This window comes from Anas platyrhynchos, chromosome 1 (assembly GCF_047663525.1).
Source record: "Anas platyrhynchos isolate ZD024472 breed Pekin duck chromosome 1, IASCAAS_PekinDuck_T2T, whole genome shotgun sequence".
NCBI classification, from domain to species: Eukaryota; Metazoa; Chordata; class Aves; order Anseriformes; family Anatidae; genus Anas; species Anas platyrhynchos.
The window spans coordinates 82,276,163-82,289,880 of NC_092587.1; the positions used below are offsets into that span (position 1 = coordinate 82,276,163).

The following is a 13,718-nucleotide window of genomic DNA, read 5'->3' on the forward strand; positions in this document are numbered from 1 at the left end:
CCTGCCCCACACAGCACAGGAGCACGTCGCCTGTTGCTCCCCCTCCCAGGCGGGCCTGGCGAGGAGCCAGGCTTATCCCCTGACAGGCGACAACGCGCCTGTCCCTGTCCCTGTCACGATCCCTGTCACGATCCCTGTCCCTGTCATGGTGCCCGCTCCCCCCCCCCCCCCTCAGGACCGTTGGTCTCGCGCCGCGTGCCCGCCAGTAACCCCGCGGCCGCCTCGCCCCGCCCCCTCCCCCGCCCCGCTCTCTCCTGTCCCTCCTCAGCCAATGGGGAGCCGCGCCCCGCGGGCCAGGCCCCGCCCCCTCCCCCGCACCGCCCAATCCCCGCCCGGCGCGGGGCCATCCCCCCCGCGGGGATAACCTTTGCCTTAGTGAGCGCGGCGCCCCGCCCCTCCTCCAGGATCCGGCCAATCGGCGCGAGCCTCGGGGGCGTGGCCTCGCGGGGCGCAGCCAATGGGCGGCGAGCGGCGGCCGGGAGCGGTGCGCGGGGGCCGCGGGGCCGCTGCTGCCGGGTTCCAGGCGCCAGCGGCCGGCGGGGCGGCCGGGAGGGCGGCAACATGGCGGCCGCGGGGTCGGGCCGCGGCCTGGCCCAGCTGGCGGAGGCCCTGGGCTCGTCGGAGCAGGCGCTGCGCCTCATCCTCTCCATCCTCATGGGTGAGGGCGGCCGGCAGGGGGCGGCCCAAGGGGGGAAGCGGGGGGCTGGGGGTCCTGGGGGGGCGTTGGGGGGCGTTGGGGCTGGTGGGGAGGGCGTTGGGGCTGCTGTAACGGCCCCTCGGGGGGGTGTGGGTGCCTCTCTGGGGGTGCCGCGGGAAGGGCTGCAGGGAAAGGGTCAATAATGGGGGGGGCAGCCAGGGAGAGCTCTGCTCCGAGCCTAGAAGCTGTGCGTGAGCCTGCGGGCTGTCTAAATGAAGAGGTTTGGGCTAACGAAAAGTACGCGTTTTGAAGGAAAAGTCGTTCCGCTTCGTAACCGTGGTCTGGACCACGCTCGCATCGGCTTAATGTAATTAACTGTGTAAAGGAACTGTAACATTCTTCACATCGACGGTAGGTACAACAGACTGAACTCAGGCTTTAGTTAAACCATCTTTTTTTTTTAAATAAAGTAAAGGAAACGCATATAGGGCATGCATCTAGGTCAGCGTGAGTTAATGCAGCAGCTCTCCACATCTGTCTCTGGCACTTTAATTACGAGCTGATTCAGTTTACTTGCCTGGCAGAAACCTAAACCTGAAAAAGCAGATGGGTTACTACCAGGCTAGCCAACTAAACCAAACAAGGGACTAGTCTAACGAGAACAGATGCAGAAAAGGTGTTGGGAAGTGTGTGTGTATATTCAGACACACACTAGACACACATTTGTAGCATGTGCCCTGAGCGTGTTCTCAGTTTCTTCTCCCTTTTGGAAGCAGCAAGCTGGAATGTGACATCAGGGGGCTCTGTTTTCTGCTTGGTGTCCTGTGGGTAACCAAAATCTCTTACTGCTTTGAAACGAACAGCAGTAATTACCATCTTAATGGTAAGAAGAGATGCCCACTGCAGTCAGTAGATTGAGCCCGAGATTTGTGGGCACTGCTGGAAATGTTCCATGCACAGTTGCATCAGGTCTCAGTGAGTCTTTATAATTTGCATTAAAAGTCTTGGGATCGGGAGCTGGGAGCACACTCGCATCTCTTTTTCCCTGCGTACCCAAAACATTTACCAAACAAGAAGCTGGAGTTGCATGTTCCCCTCTCCTTTCTCCCTGCCTCAGTGTCTCATAATTGCATTCAGGAGAAGACATAACTTCAGACAGAAGGCTTACGGGCATGCAAAACAGCCTAGCCCATGGTTTGGTACTTATGCAAGTCAGGTAGGCAGCCAGGCAGAGAGGACCGGCTCCAGCTTTCCCACTTAATGGGTAGGTAGTAAAGCATTACACTATTATACTCAGGGTGCCAAGCACCACTCTAGAGCAACGTGAGAGTGAGAAGAGTTCCTGAACCTGTCACGAGCCTTTCTCTTAATGCCAATTTCATTGCAGCTTAGCTTACAGCCCTTTTATTGTGACTTATGGTTTTAAGCCTCTCGGTAATGAAACTGGCACTGATGACCACATCATAGGAGGGGTCATGCATTTGAAATGCATTTCAAGAAGCTGGAAATTGTGTTAGAACAGGCAAAGCTCTGCTTTTTCTTGACTTCCTCCATTTCAGGTGTGTTCACGGATTCGGGAAGAAAGTTATTTTTATTGCCCACAACTAATACTTCGCAGATTTGCAAAGGACTTTGCAACTTCTTACGTTAATTTCCAGAGAATGCTGAATTATCATAGAAAAAATATTCTGCATGGACTCTCTTGATTCACAGTAAGAGTGTTCAGTTAGGTGTGATCTGAAATAGCCAAAAGATGTCATTTAAAACTGTAAAAAATCTATACCTATTGGGGAAAAAATAAAATAATAAAGACAGGACAGAATGAGAAGGGGGAAGGAAGAGCAAAAGAGAACAAAAATTTGGGTAGCCCTAAAGGGCAGGACACTTTCTCAGTAGGGAAATAGAGATCTTAACAGCACAGTGCTGAGTAAACTATGGGGATTTTAGTCAAAGCACCGTATTTAAATCAGAGGCACCTTTTTTACATCATACACCTTTGAAACAAAGACTAAAACTAGAATGGGGTCTGTTATTTAGGCTGTACAGGATTAAGAACAAATTTCAGATTTAGAGTATAAAAACTGTATTAAAAAAAATAAAAGTACAGTCCCAAAGAATTAAAGGTGCAGGTCTGGCTGTACACCCACACAGCATCTTGCAAGCTACCTGGCACGTTCTGCTGCCTCCTATGGAGGGGGGCCAACACACTGTTTGCAATCCCAAACCAGAACTGACCTGCTGATCAACCCAGACCTGCCAAGAACAGCGCCGGGGAAAGGTTTCCTAATCTACACACATAGCAGTGACCTGCAGAAATGAAGATTTTTTTCTACAGGTGCCAGAAATTAGCAGCTTTGCTTGCAAGTTGATCTGATCTCCTCATATTCCACCTCTCACCAATTTCTTATGTCCTCTACTTCAGCCTGCCCCTTGCATTTTGAAGATTTTTAGGCACACTGAAATTTCTGTGGGTCATTTGTAATTGATATAACTTATCCCAAATCAAGTCCCCAGCTGGTCAGCCAAACAAGAACCTTATTGAAGGGGAAGCAAACAGCTGGTTTCAACATGTATGAGCCAGCACCGTCCCACCATGGGTGCTAAAATGTACTCTGTGAGACTGTTCCCTTGTGCTGCCTTTTCAGCTCAGTTTCACTTTAAAGGAATCCCATTCACATAATTAGCGGTGGTTCTGCTGTGTACACATTAAAGCACCACGAGTGGATATCAAAAGTATGCTCCAGTGCTGAATTAAATTACTCATGAAAATGCACTCGGTGTTAAACAAGATGTGTGATTTTTGCAGTATTATAGGCAGAAAAAAGAGAACACCACTGAAGTCAAAATACTAGGTAAGGCTTACATTTGAACATGCCTTTTTTCCCCATTGTCCCCTTCATTTTCTTATAAGAATACTAACACTAAAAGGAAGACAGTTCATCTGGTAGATTTTAATTAAGTGGAGTTAACTGAAAGGGGAAAAACTGGAGGAAAAAAAAAAAGTATTGTCTAAAGTCTTGAAGATGAAATGAAGTTAGGACTTACCTTACAGAAAAAGGGAAATAAAAGGAACAGGAAAAAAATGTTTCTGGTTTTCTTATTGGCAGCTTTATTTGTGGAAAAAAAGACAGGCATCTTAATCACATATTCTACAACACAACAAACTTAATGATGCTGTTCTTGCTTACAATTAGTCCTTCCTCTTGATCGTTTACTTTGTTTGCTCAATTGTATTTGTAGATAACCTGGATGTTGTGCAGCAATCCATTACTTTCCCAAATGCCTGTGGCAAAGAAGCTATTTCATTCCAGCTCCAGGGTTCTCTTAACATCTTGTTCCTTTTATTTTTAATAAAAAGAAAGCAAGAAAGAAAAGAGGAGTTTATCATCAAAGGCATGTCTTGGCTAACTTGTCACACTTACATCAATTGCTAATTCTCTGCTATAAAAAGTCTATCTGGAGGCAAAAATTGGCTCTGTGTGCAGGCAGCTTTTCAACCTCATGTTGCACAGAAAACGAGAGCTACCTTGGACCAGAATGTCACCTTCTGTTTTCTCCAGGAGTGTGTTCCAGCTGGTATCCTGCCTCAGTCATCTCTGCCCAAAAAAAGCTGTGAACAATGAATTTGGCAGACTGGGAGCTGGTACTCGGGATCTCTCAAGAGCAAGGAGCAGGGCTTCTGTTCCTGTTGTTTCTGAAGGGTGAACGAAAAGCTGCGTGGCGTCCTGCCTCTGACATATCTGACAGCAAGCTTTCCACATGGCAGCAGCAGCTTCAAAAACAGCTTTCTGGCTTTTCCTGTGCTAATTCGTGCTCTTTGAAGGATGCTGTGGTGGGGAGGGAATGCTGCCATTGTATCAGTGAGAATAACTAATTCTTTAATGGCTGGTTTGGGAGTGCTCCGAAATACACAGACCGCAGTGGAGTGTCCATTGATACTCAGTACCCACTGCCACGTGTGAGTTAAAGTTTGTAGCTGCAGCATGGAACGGGTGCTGTTGTAAAACCGAGAAAATGATCCATGTGCAGCAAAGCTGCAAAGTCCAGAGTACCAGCAGGCTGCTGGTTATCAGAAGAATGTGGGCTGACCTGGTGACTTTTGGCCTGGAACAGCACCCACGTAGCCCAAGACTGAGCTTTAAGTGTGTAGCTTTCTTAAAGCATATCAGGAGCTCTCCATTTCCAAGGGCCTGTAATTTTGTTTTTTTCTTTGGAACAACATTACTCAAACCATGATATGATTTCCTATGTGGAGTTAAAGAGAGGTAGGCGTGACAAGTGAGATAGTCTGTGTTTTGTTTATTCACTTGTTCTAAATAATAGGAACACTAGTTGAGGATGAGGAAAAATGGATAACATTTCTGGCTTTCAGGAACTGGGAGTACGTTACAGTGTTTAATTCTGTCTATAGAAATGGGTGGAGCCCCACAAAAACACTTTTTCTAATGAAAATTGAACATTTAGCCAGGTTGCACTGATTTTTGAGAGAGAAAACATTTTAAAACCATGTGTCAGCGAACAGCCATAAATTGTACTTTGTCTGTATTTCTGATGTGATTTTTCTCCCTCTTTGCTCAAAGGGGGAAAACATTTTTCCACTGTAAACTTCAGTATTTTAACTTTCAATCTAAAGCAATGGTAATGCTTCTTTTTTTTTACCACTTTCCATTGTACAAAGCTGTGGGCAGTTTTTAGTATATTTATTAGACTTCAACCAGTATCTGTCCCAGGAAGACTGAAATGAGGAAGAAGACTCTCTACCTATATGCTTCTGAGTATGAGGCTGATAGGCAATACCTTATCTTTTTTTAATCATGCGAATTGTTGTAGTTGCTTGAATTACTCTTGCATCCCAGAGAGCCTACGTGATCAACTCTTTGATGATTACCTCTGTCCTCCTCAGCTGGCATTCAGGGATCGTGGAGGAGCGTGCCTCCGACTAGTGCTGAAGGGTGAATGCCGTGGTGGAGGGGAGTCGGGGCTGGAGCAGGACAAAAATAGCTGGTCACCCTGGGACATGGCAATAAGGGGTGAAAGAGGTGAGAAAAGAAACACGTACTAAGAGCAGGAGTCTAGAGAGGCGGGGAAATGGGGAAAAAAAAAAGGCAAGAAGGGAAAAGGAAGCTCTGGGTAAGGCATGGGAAATTGGAGCTGTTTATGCAGAAGGGAAGAGCAAGACTGAATGAGCATCCAGGAGCAAGGTTGCCAGGGTCTGTGGGCAAAGAGTTGTGGAATGTGGAGGCTGGACAGTCATTCAGCCCGATAAAGAGTCTGCGGAGTGGAAACTGGTGCAGGACACAAAAGGAGGAAGGAACAGCAACAAGGAGGAAAGGAGGACCGAAAGAGAGACGGCAGGAGGCTGAGGAAATGGGGAAAAGCAGTTTCGTTTCAGGAAGAAACAGGTATACATTCGGGCTCGGTATAGCACGCTGCCCTAGAAGGGAGCCCAAAAGTCCCAAACGCTGTAATTCCCTCACAGTGGATTTGGGGCAGAAGGGAAGGACCATAAAACGTCTCTAGTTACCACCTGCCAGCCCATTAGCACTGACAGGCTGCAGTACGTATACTTGACATAGCATGACAGAGTTTCTCTTTTCCTCTTATAGTAATGACTAGTTGTGGCCTTGCCTATTGGAAAGCTTCCATCCATCAAACACCGCTCAGGCAAAGCCTGCATTTCATCACCTTTTATTATTGCTGCATATAAAGCAGGACTACCTACTGCTACTATTACCCCATTAGTTCAGGTAGCAGACAGCTGTCCATGGTTACACACTTCAGCTGGGCTAATAAGCAGCGTGGGTGCCACTATTGTGCAAGGTCACTCCTTTTATTTTTTTGGTAGGATGGATTTTGTTTTGTTGAACACAAGCTTGCAAAATAAAGCAATCCTGAGCCGTGAAATGCCAGAATTAAGGTTGCTTCTGCTATTCCAATCCAGCTCCCTTATGCATACGCCTTTAGAAACAGCAATTGCAGGATTAGACTTCAGATACTCAGGAGATGGACAACACCTGCTGCATCAATGAAAACATAATGTACTTATTGTCTAATATGTGGCAATGTTTATTGCATGCTTTGTGAACCTCACCTAAACCCTTAAGACAACAGAATTTAATTTACTTATGGGATTCTGTGGGGCCCTTCTCGCCATCCTACCAGAGTGCTTCACAAATGTTTACTTCTCTCTGGAGCCACAGATGAATAATCCGTAGGCATTCCTAAACTGGGTCAGGATCTAACGTGCAGAAAATGCAAGGAAAAAAACCTCCTTCCACTTTGCTGCTTGCTATGAAATGCTTCTGATTTTTTCAAAGTGCTACATGCATAGTCCCAGTGGATTTTAGTTAACAGCTTTGTGTGCCCAGTACTTAACAAATCAGATGTAAATCTGAAGTTGGAGAGTCAGAAAAAAAAAAAAATATAGTACTGGAAGTCACTTGGGGAACGCTGGGATTAAAGTTACTCAGCTCATTGAGGGGGAGCAGGGGTTGAATTTTGCAGGACAGTGTGATGTTCTAAACTATAACATTTCCTTCCTTCTTCTTCCTTTTTCTTTTTTTTTAATCTTTCTTTTTACTGTAGTCACTGTGCATTTGGAAATGAGTCAGAGTAGTCCACTGAAGTCTGATTCATGTGTTTCAGCATTACCCATCCTCATGTATTCACTAATCCTGGAATTTCTTACACTTCAACATCAACTGTGATATAATAATGTTCCTGTTAAAGTATTCTGTAAGAGTAAGTCATCTGGCATTTATCCCCTGAGAGGGAAATAAAGTATCAGGAATGTATACCGTGACCTTTATTGATGATGTATCTATGTAAAGTACATGTTCCTAATAACATGTTCAGCAAAGTTATAATCTGGACCATTACAAACATCGCTGCTTGTCTACACTGACTTATAACTCTTCCTTCTTTTCCCCCCTTCTCCTCAGGGTATCCTTTTGCCTTGTTCCAGCGCTACTTCCTCTTCCAGAAGGAGACCTACCTCATTCATCTCTACAATGCGTTGACAGGACTCTCAATTGCGTACTTCAATTTTGGTAAGATGAGCTTGGGAAGAGAGGGCGACCTGTCCCAGGGCTGGCTGCAGTTTGGGAGGACTTGTAATGGGGAAATGTCATTCCTGCCTCATCCCTCTCACTTTCTCTCTCTCTCCACAGGGATGCAGTTCTTTCATTCCCTGCTGTGTGTTCTAATCCAGTTCCTCATCCTGAGGCTTATGGGCCGCACAATCACTGCTGTCTTCACCACGTTCCTCTTTCAGATGGTAAAATTCCCTTTCTCACTGTATCAGTTTGTAGAGAAGAGCCCGCTGTTCAGTTTTGCGCTTCCCAGTAGTGAATGTGGGCGGAAAAGCGGGGACAGATCAAAAACAGCTGGAGGAATTAGTTGAAGTAACACAAACAATGGTTTCTTTCAGACATACCTTATGGCTGGATATTACTTCACAGCCACAGAGCATTACGACATCAAGTGGACAATGCCACACTGTGTCTTGACTCTCAAATTGATCGGTGAGTTGGTACCTCCTTCCTATCTTTTAGACTGTGCAAGCCGTGGCTCAGGTAAAAAGAGGGCTGCTTGCTCAGCCCATCATAGGTCTTCAAATGGGTGTTTCTCGCCTCCAGGTCTGGCCATCGATTACTATGATGGAGGAAAAGACCTGGTGAGTAAAACATGACTTCTCCTTCACTCCTTCCTTCTTCTTTGCTGTTCCAATGGTGTAGAGGTCAGAAAATCAGGTTTAAAGGTTATAAGTTATTAAGCTGCATTCATTGTTTGGTAAAAGCCATAGCTGAGAGGGAGAGCCTCTGTGAGTATCTAAGGGCACTGAATTCCAGAGTGGAAAGAGACAATTTGGAACAGAGGGAGTAATGATTACAGATGGACAAAAATTGCTTCAGCACTGAATTGTGTCAGAATATTATTCTGCCCCCTTCCAAATTCCCCACCATCGCCTCCTTCCATATCCCTTGCTTTAGATCCCTGATCCCTAGTGCTCTGTCTTGTGGGTAGTATTCCTTTAACTTGCAGAGCATCAGCAGTAGATTTCAGTTCCCATCTTCCTTTCGTCTAGTCATATCACATCCTTGTGGATGGTTGCTCTTTACCATTTGTTGGGAACCTGTAATTAGGGCAGATGAAATGGTGAGAGAAGTCACACAGCACAAGGTGTGGGAAAGGACAGAACACTTGCTGCAGTTTCTCAGTGCTACTTCAAGTATTTGTGCTCCGCACCTTCTGTTTGGAGCCTGACCCAGTGTTCAGCATCCATGCAGTCACTGCATCCAAAAATCTCCTAAGCTGAAGTTTCAAATAGTTAATGGCAATGAATTCTTGCATCAAGAGGTAGGAACTGTAGGACAGTAAGGTGGTGGTATGTGACATTTCAGTAAGGGACTAGGAAAGGGTTTTTACAGTGTTTTTACTATGTCTGCTGTGCAGGTGGGGATGCATGTTAATAGATCTTTTCCTTGTTTTGAGCTTTTAGGGGAATAAAGATGTGTGCAACTGGTCTCAGCTATTGGATCTTGGTAATTAGAGGGGGCTGAGAGTAGAGAGGGGCGGGGAGGGGAGTGAACAATGAAGTACAAAGCCATATACATGGGGAATAAGAACTTAGGCTGAGAACATAACATCCAGAGCTAGTATGAGATCCCCTAGGATGATGTTAATGCCACTCACTTTGGTGCAGGAGTTCCTGACCCCTGAGCAGCGGCGATTTGCTGTCCGGGGAGTTCCTACCTTGTTGGAAGTCTCAGGATTCTCCTATTTCTATGGTGCCTTCATGGTGGGACCTCAGTTCTCCATGACAGACTATCAGAAACTGGCAAGGGGTGAGATGACTGACGTTCAAGGCCAGAGACCCAATAGGTAATGAGAGCCACTTAGTCCCTCGCTTTCCTAAGATCCCAGAACGCTGAATCCCCCATGCGCTCCCTGCAGCAGAGTGCCTTCTTACCTGGACTGAAGCACTGTGACCAAAACTGATTTATAAGAGAATGCAATCGTTCAAAAGCTGCTCATAAACTCTGCATAATGTCCTAGCGTTGTTCCAGCTTGTATGTCAACAACCATTTGACATGTTTAGTACAGACTCAGTCCTGAGCTGGCAATATTAGCATCCCATCTTACAGATGGAGGCATCTGCTGCAGTGGAAAATGGTGACTCTCTATCACTATCTCCCCAAACTCCCCATCTCCACTTCTGTTATTCAAATTATGAGTTTGAAGGTCTCTTTCCAGGGCTTTTATTTGACCTTCATATTTTTCTTTCTCAGTTTTGTACCTGCTCTCAAGCGCCTCAGTTTGGGTCTCTTCTTTCTAGTGACCTATACTTTGTCAAGCCAGTACATCTCTGATGAATACCTCATCTCAGATGATTACATGGTATGTATATATTTGACAGTTCTGGCATGTGGAAGATTCTACTTCTTGCGAGGGCACTAGATCTACAAAAGTAGAGGAAGGAATTATTTTTTTTAGGTTTGCTTCAATTTTAAAAGGAGATAAGCCAGCAGCTAGTGCTATGCCTTCCCACAACTGATTTGGCTTTGCTGCCTGTCCTATAAATTCAATTTGATGCAGAACAGGAGTGTGTCATGATGAACTGAACCAAATGAAAACTTTTACAAATAGAAAATTCATCTTAGATGTTACAGTTGTTTTTGGAATCATAACATACATATTTTGTCACTTTTTAATAACCATCTGTTTAACAATTACATGCAAAGAACTCTGGCAGAGTAACTTGCAAGGCATTTTAAAAATTGAAGGTGGAGATTGATCTTGTAGGCTTGGTAATGCGAGCTACCCTCGAGCACAGATCTGCTTTAAACGAACAACTAGATTTGTTTTTCTCAACGGTGTTATTTTGCAGCAGCACATTCTGCAGAATGACATATTTGAATTAGAAACTTACCAAAATCTTTGAGGTTCTTTGAAAACTAAGAAGCAGTTCCTGCCTGCAGATTATCTGTGTTTTCTCTGTCAGTGTGAATAAATGAGGGTATCAATGCCAGCAATGATTATGCTAATCCCGGAGTATTCCCAAAGTATTTATTTCAGTACAGCCAAATACTATCAAAGAAAATAAAATCATATATGAATCCACACAATCCAGTAGCCTGGCAGTCCAGTCATTATAGTAGTCTCAACATAGAGATCAGGTTAAAATGAAGAACAGTGTTGAGATCTCATCTACCCTGTCTCATTATAGCCGGTAAACTCACTTTGTTTCACTCTAATCCCTGCAGGAGAAGCCTTTCTGGTTCCGTTGTGGCTACATATTGATCTGGGGAAAAATTATACTCTACAAATACGTAACCTGCTGGCTTGTTACGGTGAGTCAAGTCTTTCCAGAAATAAGACAAACGAACAGATGCAGTGTCTTTGCAGCCTACATGGTATGGTCTTGGAATGGAAGTAATCCAAATATCTAGTGATCAGTGCAGATCACAGAAAGGTTTTGGTTGGAAGGGACATTTAAATATCTAGTTGCAAAGCCCCTGCAATGCATGGGGACATCTTTCACTAGATCAAGTCGCTCACATCAGTGTAGTTGCTGTAAGTTAGTAACTTCAGCAGGCATCAGGCTTTTAATCCATTTTCTCCATCTGCAGTGGCACTCTCCACTGAGCACGGAGTCAGAACTCCACCCCCCCCAAAAAAAAAAATTTTTTTCCTCATCTTCGTTCTGTGTCTTTTTTTGTAGGAGGGTGTCTGCATCCTTGTGGGCCTGGGGTACAATGGCAAGGACCAGAACGGAAAGCCTATGTGGGATGCCTGTGCCAACATGAAGGTCTGGCTGTATGAGACAACACCTTTATTCACAGGGACCATTGCTTCTTTCAACATCAACACCAACGCTTGGGTGGCCCGGTGAGCAGGAGAAACTTGTGTCAGTCACGTCTGTGTCAAGAGAACCAAGATCCTAGGTTGAGAAGGGTGTACTAGATGCTGTTTTTCAGTTCTTACACTATGCCTTCCACATTTTGCTACTGGCTGCTGTCCTGTTTGAAACAGGCTACTGTGTTGGATTGATTTTTTTGATCCAATCTAAAAGGGCAGTTCCTTAACACAGGCAAGAAGTTGAAGATGGTAGAAGCAGGAGGGCAGAGTGTAGAATGGAAATACAGTGAGACCACAGGGATATATGCAAAGGTGTATGGGCCCCTGGGCCTTGCATCTCTGACACGGTGAGGGAAGGGCAGACAATAAACCAGCAGCACTCTGTTTTTTCTCTGCTCTAGCTACATCTTCAAGCGTCTGAAGTTCCTGGGGAACAAACTGCTGTCACAGGCACTGGCCCTGTTCTTCCTGGCCATTTGGCATGGGCTGCACTCTGGCTACCTGGTGTGCTTCCAAATGGAGCTGCTCATAGTCATCGTCGAAAGACAGGTGCGCTTTGTCAGACCTACCAGAAGGGGGTCACCTGCGTTAGCCTTTTCCCTCGAGTCTGGAATCTTCCCCACTGAAGGCTCTAGTATCTGCTCACTTTGGAATTGGTGTTCACAAGCAGTACTGTGCTGTTCTTGAGGGTTCAGTAGGTTGCTGGCTTCTGTATGGGCAAGTTGTAAGTCTCCTGTCAGCTTCTACGGTAAAAGTGAAGAACTTGGCATATGAGTAGAGGGCAACGGCAGTGCTTGGCAGCTGGGAAGGTTGGAAGACAAGCACACGAACCAAATACCTCCACTAGATCTCCCCCTAGTGAGAGAACAATATTCTATATTTAAATCCTTTTCATAGAATATCCGAGTTGGAAGGGACCCGCAAGGATCATGGAGTCCAACTCCGGGGTCCCCAAAGGACCACCCAATAAAATCAGACCATGGGTCCGAGAGCACTGTGCAAATGCTTCTTGAGCTCCGTCAGGCTCAGTACCACGACAGCTTCCCCAGGGAGCCTGTTCCAGTGCCCAGCCACCCTCTCTGAACAACCTTTTCTTGATATCCAGCCTTTTTTCTGATTAAAGCTTGAAGCAGGTTACTACTTAATTACTTTTTTAGACTGACTGTTCACTAAGATTAATTTAACACAGCTAGGTGGATGCTTTGGCTGCACATATACACCCATAGGACATCCAACTGAGAAAAAGCTTTCTTTTTTTCTTCCTTTTAAATTAGGTCATCAACCTCGTTCGGGACAGCCCTCCCTTAAGCGCTTTGGCCTCCATCACTGCCTTGCAGCCTATTTTCTACGTGCTACAACAGGCTAACCACTGGATGTTTATGGGTTACTCTCTGGTGCCATTTTGCCTTTTTACATGGGACAAATGGATGAAGGTATTTACTAGCCATAAACGGACAATCCACACAACCAACCTGTTTTCCTTGCTTTTCTTATTCTTAGTTCAGCTGTGCTTGCTGATTCTCAACCGTGCCTCTCTCTTTACAGGTGTACAGGTCTATTTATTTCCTTGGCCACGTGTTGTTCTTCACCTTATTATTGGTGTTGCCTTATATTCGCAAGTTAATTGTGCCACGAAAAGAAAAGCTAAAAAAAGCAGAGTAACAGCCAAAAGGTAAGGCTATCCTATGTTTAGGGACATGTGGTAGGAATCCCACACTTAGACTAGGAAGTGAAGTGGTGCAGCAGTGTTACAGCCCCAGGTGAAAGGGGAATGTAAGAACAAATGAAACAACTCTAATAGCTTTTTCTCTTTCAGATTGTACCACCTGTGCATTTGTAGGAGTTAATTTAACACTCCAGAAGCAAAGCATCACCTGCCAAGTTTGCTGTGTTGAAGTATAACTTTTTTCAACGCGAGGAGGGGGAAAGAGAAAGCACAGGGTCAGAGACCCAAAAGGAGGGGATTGGAGTCGGTCTCGTTCCAGAACCTCCACCTTCTGTATGTTGCCTTATCTCTCTGCCGCCCTCCAGTGGACTCTTGTCTCCCTGCTGATATCAGATGATTGTAAGACACTCAACGCAGGCACTATATTGGAATGGAGCCACCTTCTGACTTTTCTACGTTTGTCATCCAAGATAAAAGTTGCTCCTGTTCTTTTTTTTTTCAAATCCGCTTCAGCTCCTTTCCTCTTGGGTACATCAGTGCGGGAGTTAAGAACTG

At 45.4% G+C, this 13,718-nt stretch overlaps 1 protein-coding gene across 1 annotated transcript; it reads left to right on the top strand.

Moving 5' to 3' along the window:
• The first annotated feature begins 455 nt into the window (after positions 1–455).
• Positions 456–13,666, top strand: LPCAT3 (lysophosphatidylcholine acyltransferase 3). The gene is made up of 13 exons (XM_027449795.3): positions 456–658; positions 7,579–7,686; positions 7,807–7,913; positions 8,067–8,160; positions 8,275–8,312; positions 9,342–9,520; positions 9,928–10,036; positions 10,903–10,989; positions 11,361–11,527; positions 11,899–12,046; positions 12,772–12,930; positions 13,043–13,169; positions 13,314–13,666. Exons 1-12 carry the CDS (start codon positions 562–564, stop codon positions 13,157–13,159), a joined length of 1,410 nt encoding a protein of 469 aa, XP_027305596.3. The 5' UTR covers positions 456–561; the 3' UTR covers positions 13,160–13,169; positions 13,314–13,666.
• The last annotated feature ends 52 nt before the right edge of the window (positions 13,667–13,718 follow it).

Coding starts and splice junctions, on each gene's coding strand:
- LPCAT3 (XM_027449795.3), top strand. CDS start 562: ATGGCGGCCGCGGGGTCGGGCCGCGGCCTGGCCCAGCTGGCGGAGGCC. Junction 7,687..7,806: donor AATTGCGTACTTCAATTTTG/GTAAGATGAGCT, acceptor CTCTCTCCACAG/GGATGCAGTTCTTTCATTCC. Junction 12,047..12,771: donor TAGTCATCGTCGAAAGACAG/GTGCGCTTTGTC, acceptor CTTTTAAATTAG/GTCATCAACCTCGTTCGGGA.